We start from the raw sequence: 15152 nt of genomic DNA, 5'->3' as shown, positions 1-15152 counted from the left end.
CATAAAAAAGGCAAGATGTACAACATAATGTCAAATTTCGGAGTTAAGCTGCATCCTAAATTGCAAAAGTGTAGTAGAAATAGTGTCAATAGTGTGTTCAAGCTGAAAATTCCAACAACAAGTACCTAGATGAAGTGACTATTCGACTGAAAATTTATCAGTAAAAGTGAGGAATGTTGGAGACTTCCTGCTTGCAACGGTCGCAGCTTTGCTTACGCAGAGGGGTGGGGTTACCAGGTGCTGACGCTAGATGAGGAAAAGTTTGAAGATAACAGACAACAATCTGGTGGCCAAGAATCTTACAAATGTCAATTTTTTTTTTTTACATTTTAAAAACACACCACATACTAATAAAGCTAGTAGCATCCTCTACGTGCGTTTGACGTCAGTTGCCATCGACAGGGAAACGACTTACTTTTCCGGATTGTAAATAAAAATTGAGATGACACTACTGTTCTAAAATGAATACACTAGAAGTTAGTAGATGTTAGTGCATAGTCTAAGAGCCTAGTGTGCAGTATGAGTAAAAGGTTAATTTTTTTTTCATGAGTAGATTAATTTTTTTTGTTAAATATTTATCCTTTTTGTTTTATTTTATTGTGTGAATTGGTGGTTCTGGAGGAAAATGGTGTTCTATTTAGCTCAGTTAAAGTACTGATATCTAGAAACAAAATCATATTGGCAGTGTATAATTTCACTTTTGCTCTATGTAAGAAAGTATTTTTGAATAAGGATTCTTCTGCTTTCTAAATGACTTCTACTTGGAACAATGCACTGTAATAAATATCATAAAAAAATGTTTATTTCCTAACTAGATCATATTGAACATATTACCCCATTGTGTTTCTTTCAAAATAAATAAATAAATAAATAAAAATTCATGCTTGGAATTTGCTAAATAATCTGAACATCAACAGACCATCTGAAATGAATGGAGAGCGATAGAGTATGTGTCGATCAGCTCCGTAGCTTAGCCGTCAGGACACTTTAAGGGCTGTCTTTATCGCAAAAACACTGCCTGTGCACTGCTATATTTGATCCTTCAATAATTCCGCAATGCACCGCAAAAACGCAATTCCGCAATGCACCTTCATGGAAATGATGTCATATTCTTTGCAGCATCTCAGGTTAAAAGAAAAACAATGGTGGCCAAACTCTCGGCCAACTATGTACAAATATAAGCAGCCTGTTATTGGTGTTGTAGCTCTCAAATGATGACCCAGATTAGTGACAACTTTAATGATTTACAATATCAACTAGCTACAAATGTTACAAGGATATGTAACAGAACAAACAAGGTATTATTCATGAAGCAATATTTTAAAGCACATAAAAAGTCATGTCAGAAAGATATCGGACATTCCTGGTGTTGATAAGTGTTTTGGATTCCTGGTGTTGATAAGGCCAAAGCCTTATTTGACGGTGTAACGGAGAGAACAAGCACAGCTTTTGCGATGTCCTAACAGCCAGGATTCCCACATAACACGTTCACTAAAGTCTGATTTGCAACCTAATGACTCCTTTGAGCCGATTCATTATAATGAATGGTTAAAGCAATCGGTCTGCCCGTCAGTGTCTGAATCAGTGAATAACAAATAATTACTTCTTAGAAGAACATACACATCTGAAATGAGAAAGTAAGTGTGCTTACCCCATTTAGCACGAGTGTTTAGTCAAATTTAGCCTTAATAATCCACAGTATGTATAGGCCTATGACAATGTGTAGTAAATCATTTAGTTTAAAGTTAGACTGGAGTGAGATGAAACTAGATCAAAGCACAAAGCAAGCTAGCTGCTAATTTTATTACATTTATATGGTAAAAAATTACACTATTATTTTTAAAATTACACAAAAATTACGCTGTGTGTGGATGACCATGTCGGTCAGCCACCACCGAAGACCATTTTTGACCCAGGAAAAAACCTGGTAGACTATAGAAGAGTAGTGTAGAGTAGAATAGACTATCGCAGAGTAGTGTAGACTATAGCAGAGTAGACTATAGCAGAGTAGTGTAGACTATAGCAGAGTAGACTATAGCAGAGTAGAGTAGACTATAGCAGAGTAGAGTAGACTATAGCAGAGTAGAGTAGACTATAGCAGAGTAGTGTAGACTATAGCAGAGTAGACTATAGCAGAGTAGAGTAGACTATAGCAGAGTAGACTATCGCAGAGTAGACTAGACTATCGCAGAGTAGACTAGACTATCGCAGAGTAGACTAGACTATCGCAGAGTAGACTATCGCAGAGTAGAGTAGACTATCGCAGAGTAGACTATAGCAGAGTAGACTATAGCAGAGTAGACTATAGCAGAGTAGACTATAGCAGAGTAGACTATAGCAGAGTAGACTATAGCAGAGTAGACTATAGCAGAGTAGACTATAGCAGAGTAGACTATAGCAGAGTAGACTATAGCAGAGTAGACTATAGCAGAGTAGACTATCGCAGAGTAGACTATCGCAGAGTAGATTATCGCAGAGTAGAGTAGACTATCGCAGAGTAGAGTAGACTATCGCAGAGTAGAGTAGACTATCGCAGAGTAGAGTAGACTATTGCAGAGTAGAGTAGACTATTGCAGAGTAGACTATCGCAGAGTAGACTATCGCAGAGTAGACTATCGCAGAGTAGACTATCGCAGAGTAGACTATCGCAGAGTAGACTAGACTATCGCAGAGTAGACTAGACTATCGCAGAGTAGACTAGACTATCGCAGAGTAGACTAGACTATCGCAGAGTAGACTAGACTATCGCAGAGTAGACTAGACTATCGCAGAGTAGACTATCTCAGAGAAGAGCAGAGTAGACTATAGCAGAGTAGAGTAGACTAGACTATCGCAGAGTAGACTATCGCAGACTAGACTATCGCAGACTAGACTATTGCAGAGTAGACTATCGCAGAGTAGACTATAGCAGAGTAGACTATCGCAGAGAAGAGCAGAGTAGACTATAGCAGAGTAGAGTAGACTAGACAAGACACATTTGGTTTGCTCATACTGAATCCTGACTGCAGATCAGCAAGCAAGACAGCATTAGAAATAGCCAGAGCATCACCGCTTCCTTTAATTCAGATTTCCTTGAAACGTCAGCATAACGTGACTGAAAGGAGGGAACTACTAACATCATGTGGCATGTATTTCCCTTTCAAACAGCCTTCCTGTTGTTGGGAGCAATCCCAGTATGCAAAACTGCTTTTTCTTTCACATGTTTACTTTGCACTACACCCTCAGCCCCAATGGCTTTTAAAGTCTTATTGCTGACAAGCTGGGCAACATACCCAGAGCTCCTCACTAAAAACATGCACCGAATGGAACAGAATTAGCCCAATGAGGGAAAATGCTTTGGGGGAAAATAGCAGACAGCATCTTATGTGGTTAAAGGCACAACCACAGCAACACCATACAGATTGTAAACTCCCGAGCATAAAAAGGTTGTATGTCACTGACCTCATCCATGCAAATAAAATCAGGTCCTCTGCAAAGGACACAGAGAAGAGAAGACAGGCAGAACCTGCCAGCAAACTCTGCAGCATTCATGTTTAATGCTGACTTGCTTACATTTTTAGCAAATGCAAGCAGGTGCAGCAACAACAAGATGCTCTCTGGTGAAATGAGGCAGCCAGAATGCTGTGCGTTCAGTGGACCTACATTAGGGATGTCTTTTTAGGAATAATAAAGCCCACACCTCTATTTTGAATCCTGGTCAATTTTTACTTCATCCTCACATGAACCACCACACAAAAGAATCTTGGCAAAAACCTTGATAGGTAATAAAACAACTGTCTTATTGCTTATATTGAGCTTCCATTATTTATACTTGGAAGCATAACCAAGGCAGGGGTGTAAAATCAAGCCGGACATCTACCTCTCTGTACTTTTTTGCCTTGTGCATTAGTGAGCAAGCTTCATTTCCTTTTGAGTCACACCAAAGAGGAAGTGAAATGGTGTGTATGAAATTAGAAAGAATACATCAGCAGCATTGTGACCCCACTTCAACTGCTTAATAAACAGACATATTTATAGTCCTTGAAAGTCTGATGTGGTATAGAGCTTTATAGGATCATCATCAATCTGAATCGTTAAAGTAGGATAAGAGTCCATCATTGTCAATGATAAATATAAGGCTGACTACAAATTCACCTAATGTCTTTCACACACAACGCCTGACATGAGAGATTTACTGAAGCTACAGAAATAAAGATGTGGCTTATTCTGCAGCTATAAACTCCACACAGATCTTTCACATCAGAAATTTTTACTTAGTATACATCATATATATATATATATATATATATATATATATATATATATATATATATATATATATATATATATATATATAAAAACACCCTGCTCCAAGCACAATGGGCTCGTGCACTTCCTCACCACCTGCTATGTAAAAAAGAAGGAACAATAATAACTTCCAGCTTCACCGGACTGTTGACTTTAATTAACCGAAAAGGGGGGAAAAGATCCGCACAGGAAAGGATCAACACATCAGGAAGACAACAGCACAGTGGAAATGACAGATTGCGCAAAGTCTCATTGTTCGTAAAAGGATGTGTGAGTAAAATAAATGATATTTCTCTCTGTCTTTCTTGTTAGTTCTTGACAAAACACAAAAAAGTGTCAATTTCAACTGATCTAACTGGACATACAGCTAATAAGAGCGCTTGAAAGAACAGCGCATGCGCAAAAGCCCTGACCTCTTACCGACTATATATACATACACATTATATATATGTATATATTTTTTGGATAGATGTTGAAATTCCTTTTTTTAGTTTGCCTGTAGCGGGTTGTAGTCATTAGTCTCTTTAACACGCAGGACGTGTAGCTGCCTGTTGTGGAATCTACAGTAGAAATGTGTGCCAGTAAAAAGTGCAGAAGTGAAGAAGAGCAACAGGAGAAAAAGTTCACGCTCAAAGTCCAGAGCAGATTCACGCTGTTCGCGTTCACCTGGTACTTTTACTGCACTACTGCACTTATATACAGTATATATCTGATATAATCTGATGTCGTGACGTCCACGGGATTTAAAGCCCAAACTCACACACCAGCAAACGTGTCAGTGGCCAAACCGCGTAAAACTGCCAGAGAACAGCTAGAGAACAGCTAGAGAACAGCTAAAGAACAGAGAACAACTAGAGAACAGGCAGAGAACAGCCAGCCTACCTGTTGATTTTGAGCGCAAACGCCCGGCGCTCCTGCAGCGAGGCCATCAGGGAGCGGGCAGAAGAAAACTCACGGGGTTTTAACCCACAGTGCAGAAGCGCGGGGTTGCGGCTGTCATCGTGAGCAGCATCCAATTGCTATCAGTGCATTTACTGGGCGGCAACTTCCGCATTTGGACAAACCCAAACACTCACAATGGGCACGCGGGGAGGGAGAGAGAGAGGGAGAGGGAGAGGAAGAGGGAGAGGAAGAGAGAGAGAGGGAGAGGAAGAGAGGGAGAGGAAGAGAGAGAGAGAGGGATAGGGAGAGCGATAGATAGATAGATAGATAGATAGATAGATAGATAGATAGATAGATAGATAGATAGATAGATAGATAGAGACAGAGTGTGTGTGTGAGAGAGGTGAGAGAGAGGGAGCCAGAATGGGGAAGAGCGAGGGGGGGAGTGTGTGAAGAGAAGAGAAGAGAAGAGAGAGAGAGAGAGAGAGAGAGTGTGTGTGTGTGCCTGAGAGAATAGAGAGCGAGAAGGACAGAGTGTGTGTGTGTGAGAGAGAGAAGTTCCTATATGAATCTGTGCGAGATTATTTGTTTGCTCCGTTCCTTCATTTCAGTTATCATTAAGATAAACACCTCCTGGTAACGACTATAAAGTTGCTCAGTTCTTTTCCGCCTTTAGCTCGTCACGCTGACTGGAAATGAGGAATCCTGGCTGTAATTAGTGTCATTAGCGAGCGCTTCAGGAGGAACCTTGGAGCACAGTGATGCACTATTCACGCAGAGTGCGCCATCTGTCGCTCAACTGAAGATATTGCAGGCAAAAAAAAAACTTTCAAATGCGGCGTATTAGTGAAGAATAATGAAAATTGGAGCTCTAGTGGTTAAGTAGGTGAATTACAACAATAGGACGATTTTCTTATGCAGTTATACGCTGTTGAGTATAAAAATATCCAATAGTACTATTCTATATTCAAATGAAATTGTCAAATGTTGTTTATTGTACATGTAAAGAATAACACAACACACTGCTACTAGAAGCAAATAATCCACTGTAAAGTATATTATTTTCATATAATACCAGTCTGCAGTGTATTATTTCACTTATACCACAGAGAGCCACTCGAAATATAGCCATTTTTATGTCAATATATAATATAACTAAAAAGTTTTGTTTCTCTCTTTTGTTATAAACATTTGCTGCACAGGAGCACAGATCCTAGATCATTTTCAAATGGAGACATTTGGCACAACCAAGACTTCCATCAGCCGGCCGCCTAGCCAAATTGAACAATCAAAGGAAAAGGGCCTTAGTAAAAGAGGTGACCAAGAACCCAATGGTCAATGTGGAGATGGATCAAGGTTTCAGAAGGACAACCATCACTGCAGCCCTCCACCTATCTGGGCTTTGCCAGAGTGGCCAAACAGAAGCCTCTCCTCAGTGCAAAACACTTGACAGCCTACTTGGAGTTTGCAAAAAAAAAAAAAGAACCAAAACTCTCTGACTGAGGAACAAGATAGTAAACCTACGGTTTGTCATTCAGCCAGCACTACACAGTGTGTGCTGTTCTTACAGAAAATAATAGCAGGATTTAACATAATCTAGCTACATTCAAACATCCTGTATTATGAGCCATTTTTCAATATCTTAGTTGTTCATTAGTATGAAATTTATACTGGAGATAAACTAATTTACAGGTTTTCCTGCAGTGGGGTGTATTAGAACAAGATAAATCTGTGACTAATAACCATGTAGAGTTTTCACCACAGATGCGCTGATGTTCTGCCCTATTACACGTGTCTCAATGCATCAATTCTCAATGCATCCAAACTTAACTACACACAAAAAACCTTAATGAAGAAGAAACCTTTCAGTGATGAGACAGCAGCTCTTGAGCAGAGATCATCGAGTGCTTTGCTCAGGGGCCCAACAGTGGCAGCTTAGTGGTGCTGGGGCTTGAAACCCAATCTTCCAATCAACAACCCAGATTCTTAACCACTTTAGCCACCCCACTTTAATGTCCTAGATTTCTCAGTATCTGTGTACTTATCTGAGGTGTTTAATTTATTCATAAATGTTGGTTTAAAAAAAAAACACAGAGATGTAAAACCTCTCACACAGATGTAAAACAGGGAATTTAATTGAGGTTTTAAGGAGGATGTAATGAAGCTATAGAATAATCCCAAATATCTGCAACTCTGCATGAACAAAAAAACACTGAATTATGTTCACTTTGAAATGAGCTTTGCTGCTGTTAGGCAAAAATGATGTTTGTAATTCTTATTTCATGCTAAATGAAATATATTGAGGATCTGTATACAAGTCTTCAGAAATGTGTATATAAAGTATTTAGATCACAAAGCTGTACAGGTCTTTTGAAATCTTATAATAATTTTGAAATAACCAAACTCGTTAACAAGACATTTACACATTTACATTTACAGCATTTAGCAGACACTCTTATCCAGAGTGACTTACATTTTTTTATTTCAGTTTATACACATGAGCAATTGAGGGTTAAGGGCCTTGCTCAGGGGCCCTGCAGTGGCAACTTGGTGGACCTGGGATTCGAACCAATGATCTTCCAATCACTAGTCGAACACCTTAAGCACTACCACATCCCCCAAGACACATTTAAGTATAAAACTTACAGAAAAGGGTAAAGATAGCAACACACATGAACGTTCTAAGAAACATACTAACCGTGAAGTACAATGCAAGGAACGTAAGTATGGTTAACCAGATTCTGCCTTTCAACAATTTGCATTTACGTATACTGAGAACTTCTCCACTGATAGCTTGCGGCCAAACGTAAAGTGACATTCATGTCACTCTCACATGCTCTTCCTTAACTTCTCGAGTGCAGCCTCTTTCTCTTGCAGAAGGTCTTTAAGCCGCTTGATTCTCTCTTGTCGTTTGATCTCCTCAGGTTCCAGCAGTACAGAGGAATACAGTTCGCTTGGTATTTTGTAGCTCGAATAAGATAAGTGTGGAACTGAAGAAGAAAATGTGTTAACCTCGTCCAGTTTGTTTGGTTTCCGAGTGCCTGTGTCTAACTGGCTGCCTGTTGATTTATAACTGGTCTTATCTTGGTTGCACCTGGAATGACTGCTGCATATTTCTGTTGCTGGTTGTGATTGGCTGCCATGTGTCGTTTTGTCTCCTGAATTTTGGAATGCACTGCTGCAGCTTGTTGAGCATGAAACCGAACCTGCCATTACTTCATCGACTGGAGTACCATCTCTGTTTGACTCACTTGAAGCACTATTAGATGAATTAATGCTAGAAGAAGGATTTGGCTTCTCTCGTGGTTTATATGCTGAATTTCCAGCCACTCCTCCTACCTTAGTTCCACAAGGACATGCGGTGCAGACTCTCCCACACCCTTTGCTTGAACGAGGCAGAGTTTTCCGTAAGCCTGAACAACAGTCTGGACTGTCGCTTTGACACTTGGCAGTATGAGTTTGTACAGGTTCAACCAAGGAAGTGGAACTGTGGAGATTGGTGGTGGCATCACTAGTGGATGCTGTTTCTTTCTCTGTAGCCGGACAGGTCTGAAACATTTTTGATGCACTTTGAAGCTCATAGTCACATTCTACTAAAACATTAGATAGAGCTGACAAATGTACGTCAATCGATGAAATGGTATCTGAGCCACTTTTTCCTCCATTCGTCTGCAGGCGTTTTCTTTTGCCAGTCTTCTCGGGTTTTGGCATCTGCAGACAAAGACATCACAACAAACGGCAAATAAATAAAACTGTTCATACTGTACTTATATTTCTTGTATCCACACAGAGGTGACTACACACCATGCAAAATCACCTAAATGTTAACTTAAAAGTTATATAACACAGGGGTATCCGCCTTTCCACACGTGTGCAAAACAAACAGCTATTTGACGTCAACATTAAGCTCATGACCCGTATGCATATATTACACATTGTGCTGTTGCCACATGTTGGTGGACTGGATAATTGTACCATTAAGCAGGTTTCCCTGTGGCCAGTGTGTGTATGACACTTTAACCCATGCTGAAAGCTTGTCTGCGGGTTTCTTATGAGACATTACTGATATGGCAGCAATTTGAGAAATGTATGCAACAAGCATTAAACACCTTCAACTACAAGGAACCATTTTACTGATGGTGAACAAAAATGACATACAGTTGTGCTCAAATGTTTGCATACCTTTTTTTTTTTTGCAAGATGTGTACCATTTCTTTAAAGTTATGTAAATATGTAAGGCGTATCAGAATGGCACAATCATCAAACAAAACAAGAAAACCCTGTTCAAGTTTCCCTGTCTTAATATTGTGTATTGCCCTCTTTAGCATCAATGATGTCATGCAGACTTTTGTAATAATTGTACATGAGGTCCTTAATTCTCGAAGATGGAATTGTTTCCCATTTTTCTTGTTCCTGTAAATGATTTGGTTGTCTTACACAAACTGCATGTTTTACATCTCCCCAAGGTGGCTCAATGATATTGAAACTGTGATGGTCACTTTAAAACCTTCTCCTTTTTCTGTTGTAGAAAATTGGAGGGTCAACCTTGTGCTTTGGATCATTGTTATGTTGGAACCTCCCAATGTACAGCTGTAGAAAGCAATCCCATGTGCTGTAGAATGCAAACTGTCTGCCAGGATTTTCTGATAACATGCTGCATTCATCTCACTATCAATTTTTACTAACTTCCCTGTACCACTGGAGCTCACCCAGCCCTTAAACAAAGAGATCCAGCACCATGCTTTACAATAAGGATAATGTACTTTTCACCGCAAGTCTTGTTGACTTTTCTCCAAACATAGTGTGTATAGTGACTATAAAGTTCAGTTTTGGTCTCATCACTCCAAATGACTCTGTTCCCGAATCTGTGAGGCTTGTCACTGTGCGGTCTTCATTATATGTTTTCCACCTCTATATCAGAGTTTTTACAGCACTGACTAGCATTTTTAAGTTCAACTATATACCTTATTATGCAGGTCCACTTGCAGTCTTTTGTTTTCCCCATGGCGCTGTATCCAGCCAAGTCACTGATTTACCTCATGAGCTGAGACACTCACTGACTATTTATGCACAGACATGAATTACAATTACAATAAGTCACAGGTGTGGAAACCCTTTAATAGCCGTTTAACCCTCTGCGTATCCACCTGTGCATTTATAACTAGGGTTGGGAGCCGAGAACCAATTCTGTTTTTTTTACAGGAACCGGAAACGCGTGGAATTTTTAAGTTTCGGTTCCAAACGCGGTTCCAATGCGATGACAGGCAAAGCGCTGGGAGCGGTCACTTTAAATAGCCATTTTTTACCTCATGAATATTAATTGCTTACACTGTTTACAGTCACGCAACCAAATTAACGCAGCTTACCACAGAAATCAGTCACTCGCACTGCTGTGCTGAGGTATGCTTTGTGTTAAACATGTCTAAAAAAGTCTAAAGTGTGGATTCATTTCCAAAGCTACAACAATGAAGCAAATCTACCCCCTCTGAGAGGGTTTTCTCCACAGCTGGAGATACGATAAGCCAGGAAAGGTCTCGTCTTCTCCCAGAGAAAGCAGACGTGAATTTTTCTTCAGAAAAAAAACTGTTTTGCTAAGTTGTAATTCATTTCTTATCCGAACTACCTCATGTCACAGGGAGCCTGTGCCTATCTCGGGCGATATCGGGCATCAAGGCAGGATACACACTGGACGGAGTGCCAACCCATCGCAGGGCACACGCACTCATTTACTCACACAGTACGGACAATTTTCCAGAGATGCTGTAATTCTGGATGTTAAATTTGATGTTGGATTTATTTAAATTTAAATTGATTTTTCACATTTCTTTCATCATGGAATCGGAATCAGAACCGGGAATCGTAAGGCAGAACTGGAACCGGAACCAGAAAATTTCTTTTGATACCAACCCTATTTATAACGTGGCCAAACATTCAAAAGATATGTAAACTTTTAATCAGGGATATTTAAGTGATTTCAGTTATCATTAGGTTTTAAAAAGGAGTCAAACAACTGTGTGATAATTATTGACTTCATGTGACTACTCTCCTTAAATAAGAAAAAAATTATTTTGCATTTTCAGTAATATTTTACAAATGAATGGCAGATAAAACGTTTTATTTGAGCACAACTGTAGCTTTATCTGATTAGGTCTTAAGTCCAAGAATAAATCTCACCTGTGTCTGAATCAGTTGTTTGATTTTTGTCTCGATCTTCGAGTCACGAATCAGTTTACGGATGCCATCTAGTGTGCGTTTGTTAATTAACCTTTTCTCGCTCTGTGGGTGTCCTTCCTGTTCCAATGACTCCTTAGACTCCTCTATCTTTTGTAAGGAAACACTCAAATCAGAAGTAATCCCAAAAGTCCGTCTGAGTTCAGAATCACTCTTAGGCTGATATATTTGGTCTGGGACATTTTCCTCAAAAGACTGCTGAAATATAAAAATAAAAGAAACAAAATTAAATATACAGGTACAGTAAGAACAGCACAGCACATGCTAACAGTTATCTGGTGACACTACTCTGCTATAAATTACAAAGAATATTCAATTATAATAAAATAAAGAATGCAATGTTTAGTATAAACACATTTAGAAACCATGGAAAAGGGAAAAATCAATAAATTTGCAGGGGATTATATTATAAATGCAAAAGCATTTAATAAATGAGATGAGATTGTACAGCTCTGTAAGTCTCTAATCACTGTAGTCAAAGATATTCCACAAATAATTTAGTTTATAAGGACAATATAGGTGCTGCACCTTTTCAGTAACATCAGTTTGCTGACCACAAACTGCTGCCAGTTTTTCTGACAACGCTTCTTTGCCTTCAAGAGCAGCTCCATTCACTTGCACAGCTTCACATTTACTCACATCCACTTCAGCAACACAACTACTGGTCACTTCGCTGCCACTCTCCATGCTCTCTGTGTCTAATTTTGTGTCGTCTGCATCTTTTACACAACTGGTCGGAGATGTTGTCTCTGTGACTTCCTTGCTGGTCTCCGTCTCTGATGACTTTGGTGGAATGTATGACACAAAAATCACATTAGAATCTTCATCATGCTCACTTACTGTATCACTTGGTTTAATTATCCTCCCAGATGAAGTTGAAGTCTCCTCCTCATCATCACACAAATCAATGATATTACTGAGCTTGTTGTCGTTTACCGGGCTTTGCTGGTCTTGCTTTTCACTCATGTTTGAAGTAGATGGACCTGATGCAGAAGTAGGGGACTGGGCAGATTTTCTGGGTTGCATCTTGCCTTCTGCATTAATAATCATATCTTTAGTGACTTCGGATTTTCTTTTAGACACCAAGTACACTTTACTGTTGCACATCACAAGAGCATTGTCATACTCTGGAGTAACTGCTTCTTTACTGATGTCAGAAGACACCTGTTCATTAGCAACTGGGTGTGAAATCCTAGATGATTCCATATGCTTGATTGCTTTTAAGATGTCTGAGGACATGCTAGGTGACATCACAGGTATGAGGTATGGAGCATTACTTCCTGCCCTCTGTTCAACCACCCATTTCATTAGAGTAGTTCCCCCTTGACTGTTCCTAGAAGATTCTTCTGGGCTTTTCACAACACTTGCAGTAGATGGGTGACCCAAAGTCTGGGGAAGCTCACTGGGGTTTGTGGCGCATGGCACTTTTTGGTCTAATTTCAGAGAGCTGACCGGAGACACATACAAAACCATTGGTAAACCCTGTACAGGGTTAGAGTCATTTGGGGAATGACATATTTGATTTTTGATAGAGGATGGGAGTGCAGAGGCAGGGATCGTTCGAACCGTGGCATTAGATGGGATCTGAAGGTAATGTCCATGCTGAAGTGCAGGCAGGTTCACAGTGTTTGGCAGCTGTGGACTTTTGGGAACAATTACAGCCTTGTTATTAAGTGGAACAGATGGTGGCATAGATGTGCTTTGTGCTATGCTCTGTGTACTTTCTTGGACATGTACTTGGTTGGTAGAAGATTGTAATAAGGCATTAGGTCCTTTTTGCTGACATTTTACTGAACTAACTGTATCCACATCTAGCAGGGTTTTTAAAAATAATCGTCCATCTGCTGTTGGCTGAAGTGTTGGGACTTTGTTCTGGGGTGAAGGCACAGGAGATGCGTGAGCAGGTAGAACAACATTTCTTGAAGGTGGAAAGTGTGTGCGAACAAAGTTCCCATTCACTTTCTTGACTGGAATCAACTTCATCACATTTTTCCCATCAGGTCCCACTGCAGGCATTGCCTGGTAGTAAACTCCTGTACCACTGTATGGAAAAAGATAAAATGGTTATTACCAAATCTAAAGGGTGCCTTTGAAACAAAACTTATATTATAATTTTTAATGAGTTTTTTTAAATTATAAAATTACAATTCCATCTAAGGCGTTACTATAATGGAATCTCTCTTCAACGCAGAGTCAAACTGATCATTAGCATTGTACATTAAATGTGATCATGTATTTATTGTCTTGTTTTTTTTTTTTCACAAAAATGTGTATGTTATGGTCTCTGAACCGTAAACACTGCAGACTCAATAAATACAAGCAATATATAGTGATATCCGAGTCTGAAATAGCAACGGCTAAGACTTGCTGTTAATGGGGTAAAGAAGAAGAAAATCTTCATCATCACAAGAAGTCACGAATACTTACATTAAACAATAAAAATCTGTGGAAATCTGTGAATCGTCAATTACTGAGTTAACAAAACTAGTCATTTATTTGACGTTGGTTGACAAGCTAGCAAACTGCATCCTTAGCCTGCTAACTTCCGGTCAGTGGGAGCAAAACAAAAATAGTCGCTTTTTTTATCTTATTTTATGCTAAGTAACGTCAGCAGAATTATATTAACATATTTCTTGAATAATAAAAAATAAATAAAATCACTGACACGTTTGTATGGACGCGGTATATATTATATTGGACTATTTCTGCGCGGTTTGTTATATCAGAAGCTACTGTTGTGACCTCTCTCGCCTGACTGGTCCTTGGATGGTGCTGGCGGCGGCCGCGGCTGCTGCTGGCGGCGGCGGCGTGCTGGTCGAAGCAGTTGAACCATCGGCTGTAGAAGCAGAAGAGCCACCATCTTCACCCTCTGTTCTAAACTGCTCGAACAGCACAGATGGATGTGTGGATTTAAGGTGCCTTCTTAAATTCGACGTGCTTCCTCCTTTAGTGGAAATAGTTTTTTTGCAGATGTTGCATTTTGCGTCACTGTTTGAAAATCCAACGAAATGAGTCCAAACATCACTCCTTTTCCTAATGCTCATTCTCCTGATGTGTTAAAATCCTCAAGTCTGTTCTCTGCTCCTCACTAGTTATGTGTCGTTCACGGAAGATTCGTTCATTTTGAACGAATCTTTCCCATGCCTCAAGAACATCGAGTCGTCTCGGAGAGTGATCCGTTCTTTTAGTGTTGACCGCGCATGCGCAACATCGCATAAGATCAGTAAACACAAAAGTTTAGTTCACCGTTCAAGTCCTCGGGTTCGTTCGTCACGTGACAGCACCGTTGGCTAAGCCAATGCAGTCTAAACCGGAAACAGGAAAGATTAGTTCACCTCTCGAGTCCTATTGGATGCAGAAATGAGTTTATTTTCAACCATTTTTTTTTTTACTCTTACTGTGATATAGTTTTTTATTTCCTACAGACTATAAATGTGTGAATATCTGTCATTATGGTTCTTTTCAATAAGCCTGAATGTTTTAATAAAGAGTTGGTTAATGCTTTCACAATCAGGGAATATTTATTTATTGATTGATTGATTGTATTATTAACAAATATAAACATCAGCTAACCCTGCAGTGTAGAAAAGAGAAATGTATAAATTCATGCATAAATCTGAGTGTTGTTTTTCAATCTATATGGAGTAATTTAATAATAGAGATTGGCCCTGTAACCTACACCTTTGTAACTGTTAGATTTTCCTTGAATTTGGCTGCACGGTCGTTTGGTGGCTTGCCAACGTACTAGAATG

The 15152-nt window shown here is 39.5% G+C and overlaps 2 protein-coding genes across 7 annotated transcripts in view; both read right to left on the bottom strand.

Annotated features, from left to right (window-relative positions):
* The window catches only part of dock8 (dedicator of cytokinesis 8), a 53002-nt gene extending 47636 nt beyond the window's left edge, over nt 1-5366 (bottom strand). Inside the window, exon 1 of one of the 2 annotated variants that reach the window (XM_027167432.2) lies at nt 5170-5366. In XM_027167432.2, coding sequence (XP_027023233.2) covers nt 5170-5216 — 47 coding nt within the window. In that variant the 5' untranslated portion in view covers nt 5217-5366. The remainder of the gene's footprint in view (nt 1-5169) is intronic. The other variant, XM_047800286.1, reaches the window with a different exon arrangement.
* Nucleotides 5367-7288: 1922 nt separating this feature from the next.
* Nucleotides 7289-14715, bottom strand: lrif1 (ligand dependent nuclear receptor interacting factor 1). Of its 5 annotated transcripts, XM_027167437.2 has the most exons (5): nt 14143-14711; nt 12337-13441; nt 11929-12183; nt 11344-11598; nt 7289-8880 (listed from the first exon to the last, which is right to left on the bottom strand). In XM_027167437.2, the coding sequence occupies exons 1-5, from the start codon at nt 14442-14444 to the stop codon at nt 7999-8001; spliced, it is 2799 nt and encodes a 932-aa protein (XP_027023238.1). In that variant the 5' UTR covers nt 14445-14711; the 3' UTR covers nt 7289-7998. The 5 variants fall into 5 exon arrangements, with proteins under 5 accessions (XP_027023238.1, XP_027023237.1, XP_027023234.1 ...); XM_027167436.2 differs by having other exon boundaries at nt 11929-13441; nt 14152-14715; XM_027167433.2 differs by having other exon boundaries at nt 11929-13441.
* Between the last annotated feature and the right edge of the window lie 437 nt (nt 14716-15152).

The sequence above is a fragment of the Tachysurus fulvidraco genome, chromosome 14, assembly GCF_022655615.1.
Source record: "Tachysurus fulvidraco isolate hzauxx_2018 chromosome 14, HZAU_PFXX_2.0, whole genome shotgun sequence".
NCBI lineage: Eukaryota > Metazoa > Chordata > Actinopteri > Siluriformes > Bagridae > Tachysurus > Tachysurus fulvidraco.
The sequence above is the reverse complement of the archived record's forward strand: the minus strand, read 5'-3'. Positions and strand labels throughout refer to the sequence as shown.

Coding starts and splice junctions, on each gene's coding strand:
- lrif1 (XM_027167433.2), bottom strand. CDS start 14,444: ATGAGCATTAGGAAAAGGAGTGATGTTTGGACTCATTTCGTTGGATTT. Junction 13,442..14,142: donor GGACCAGTCAGGCGAGAGAG/GTCACAACAGTA, acceptor TTTTCCATACAG/TGGTACAGGAGTTTACTACC. Junction 11,599..11,928: donor AAACTGATGTTACTGAAAAG/GTGCAGCACCTA, acceptor TTTATATTTCAG/CAGTCTTTTGAGGAAAATGT.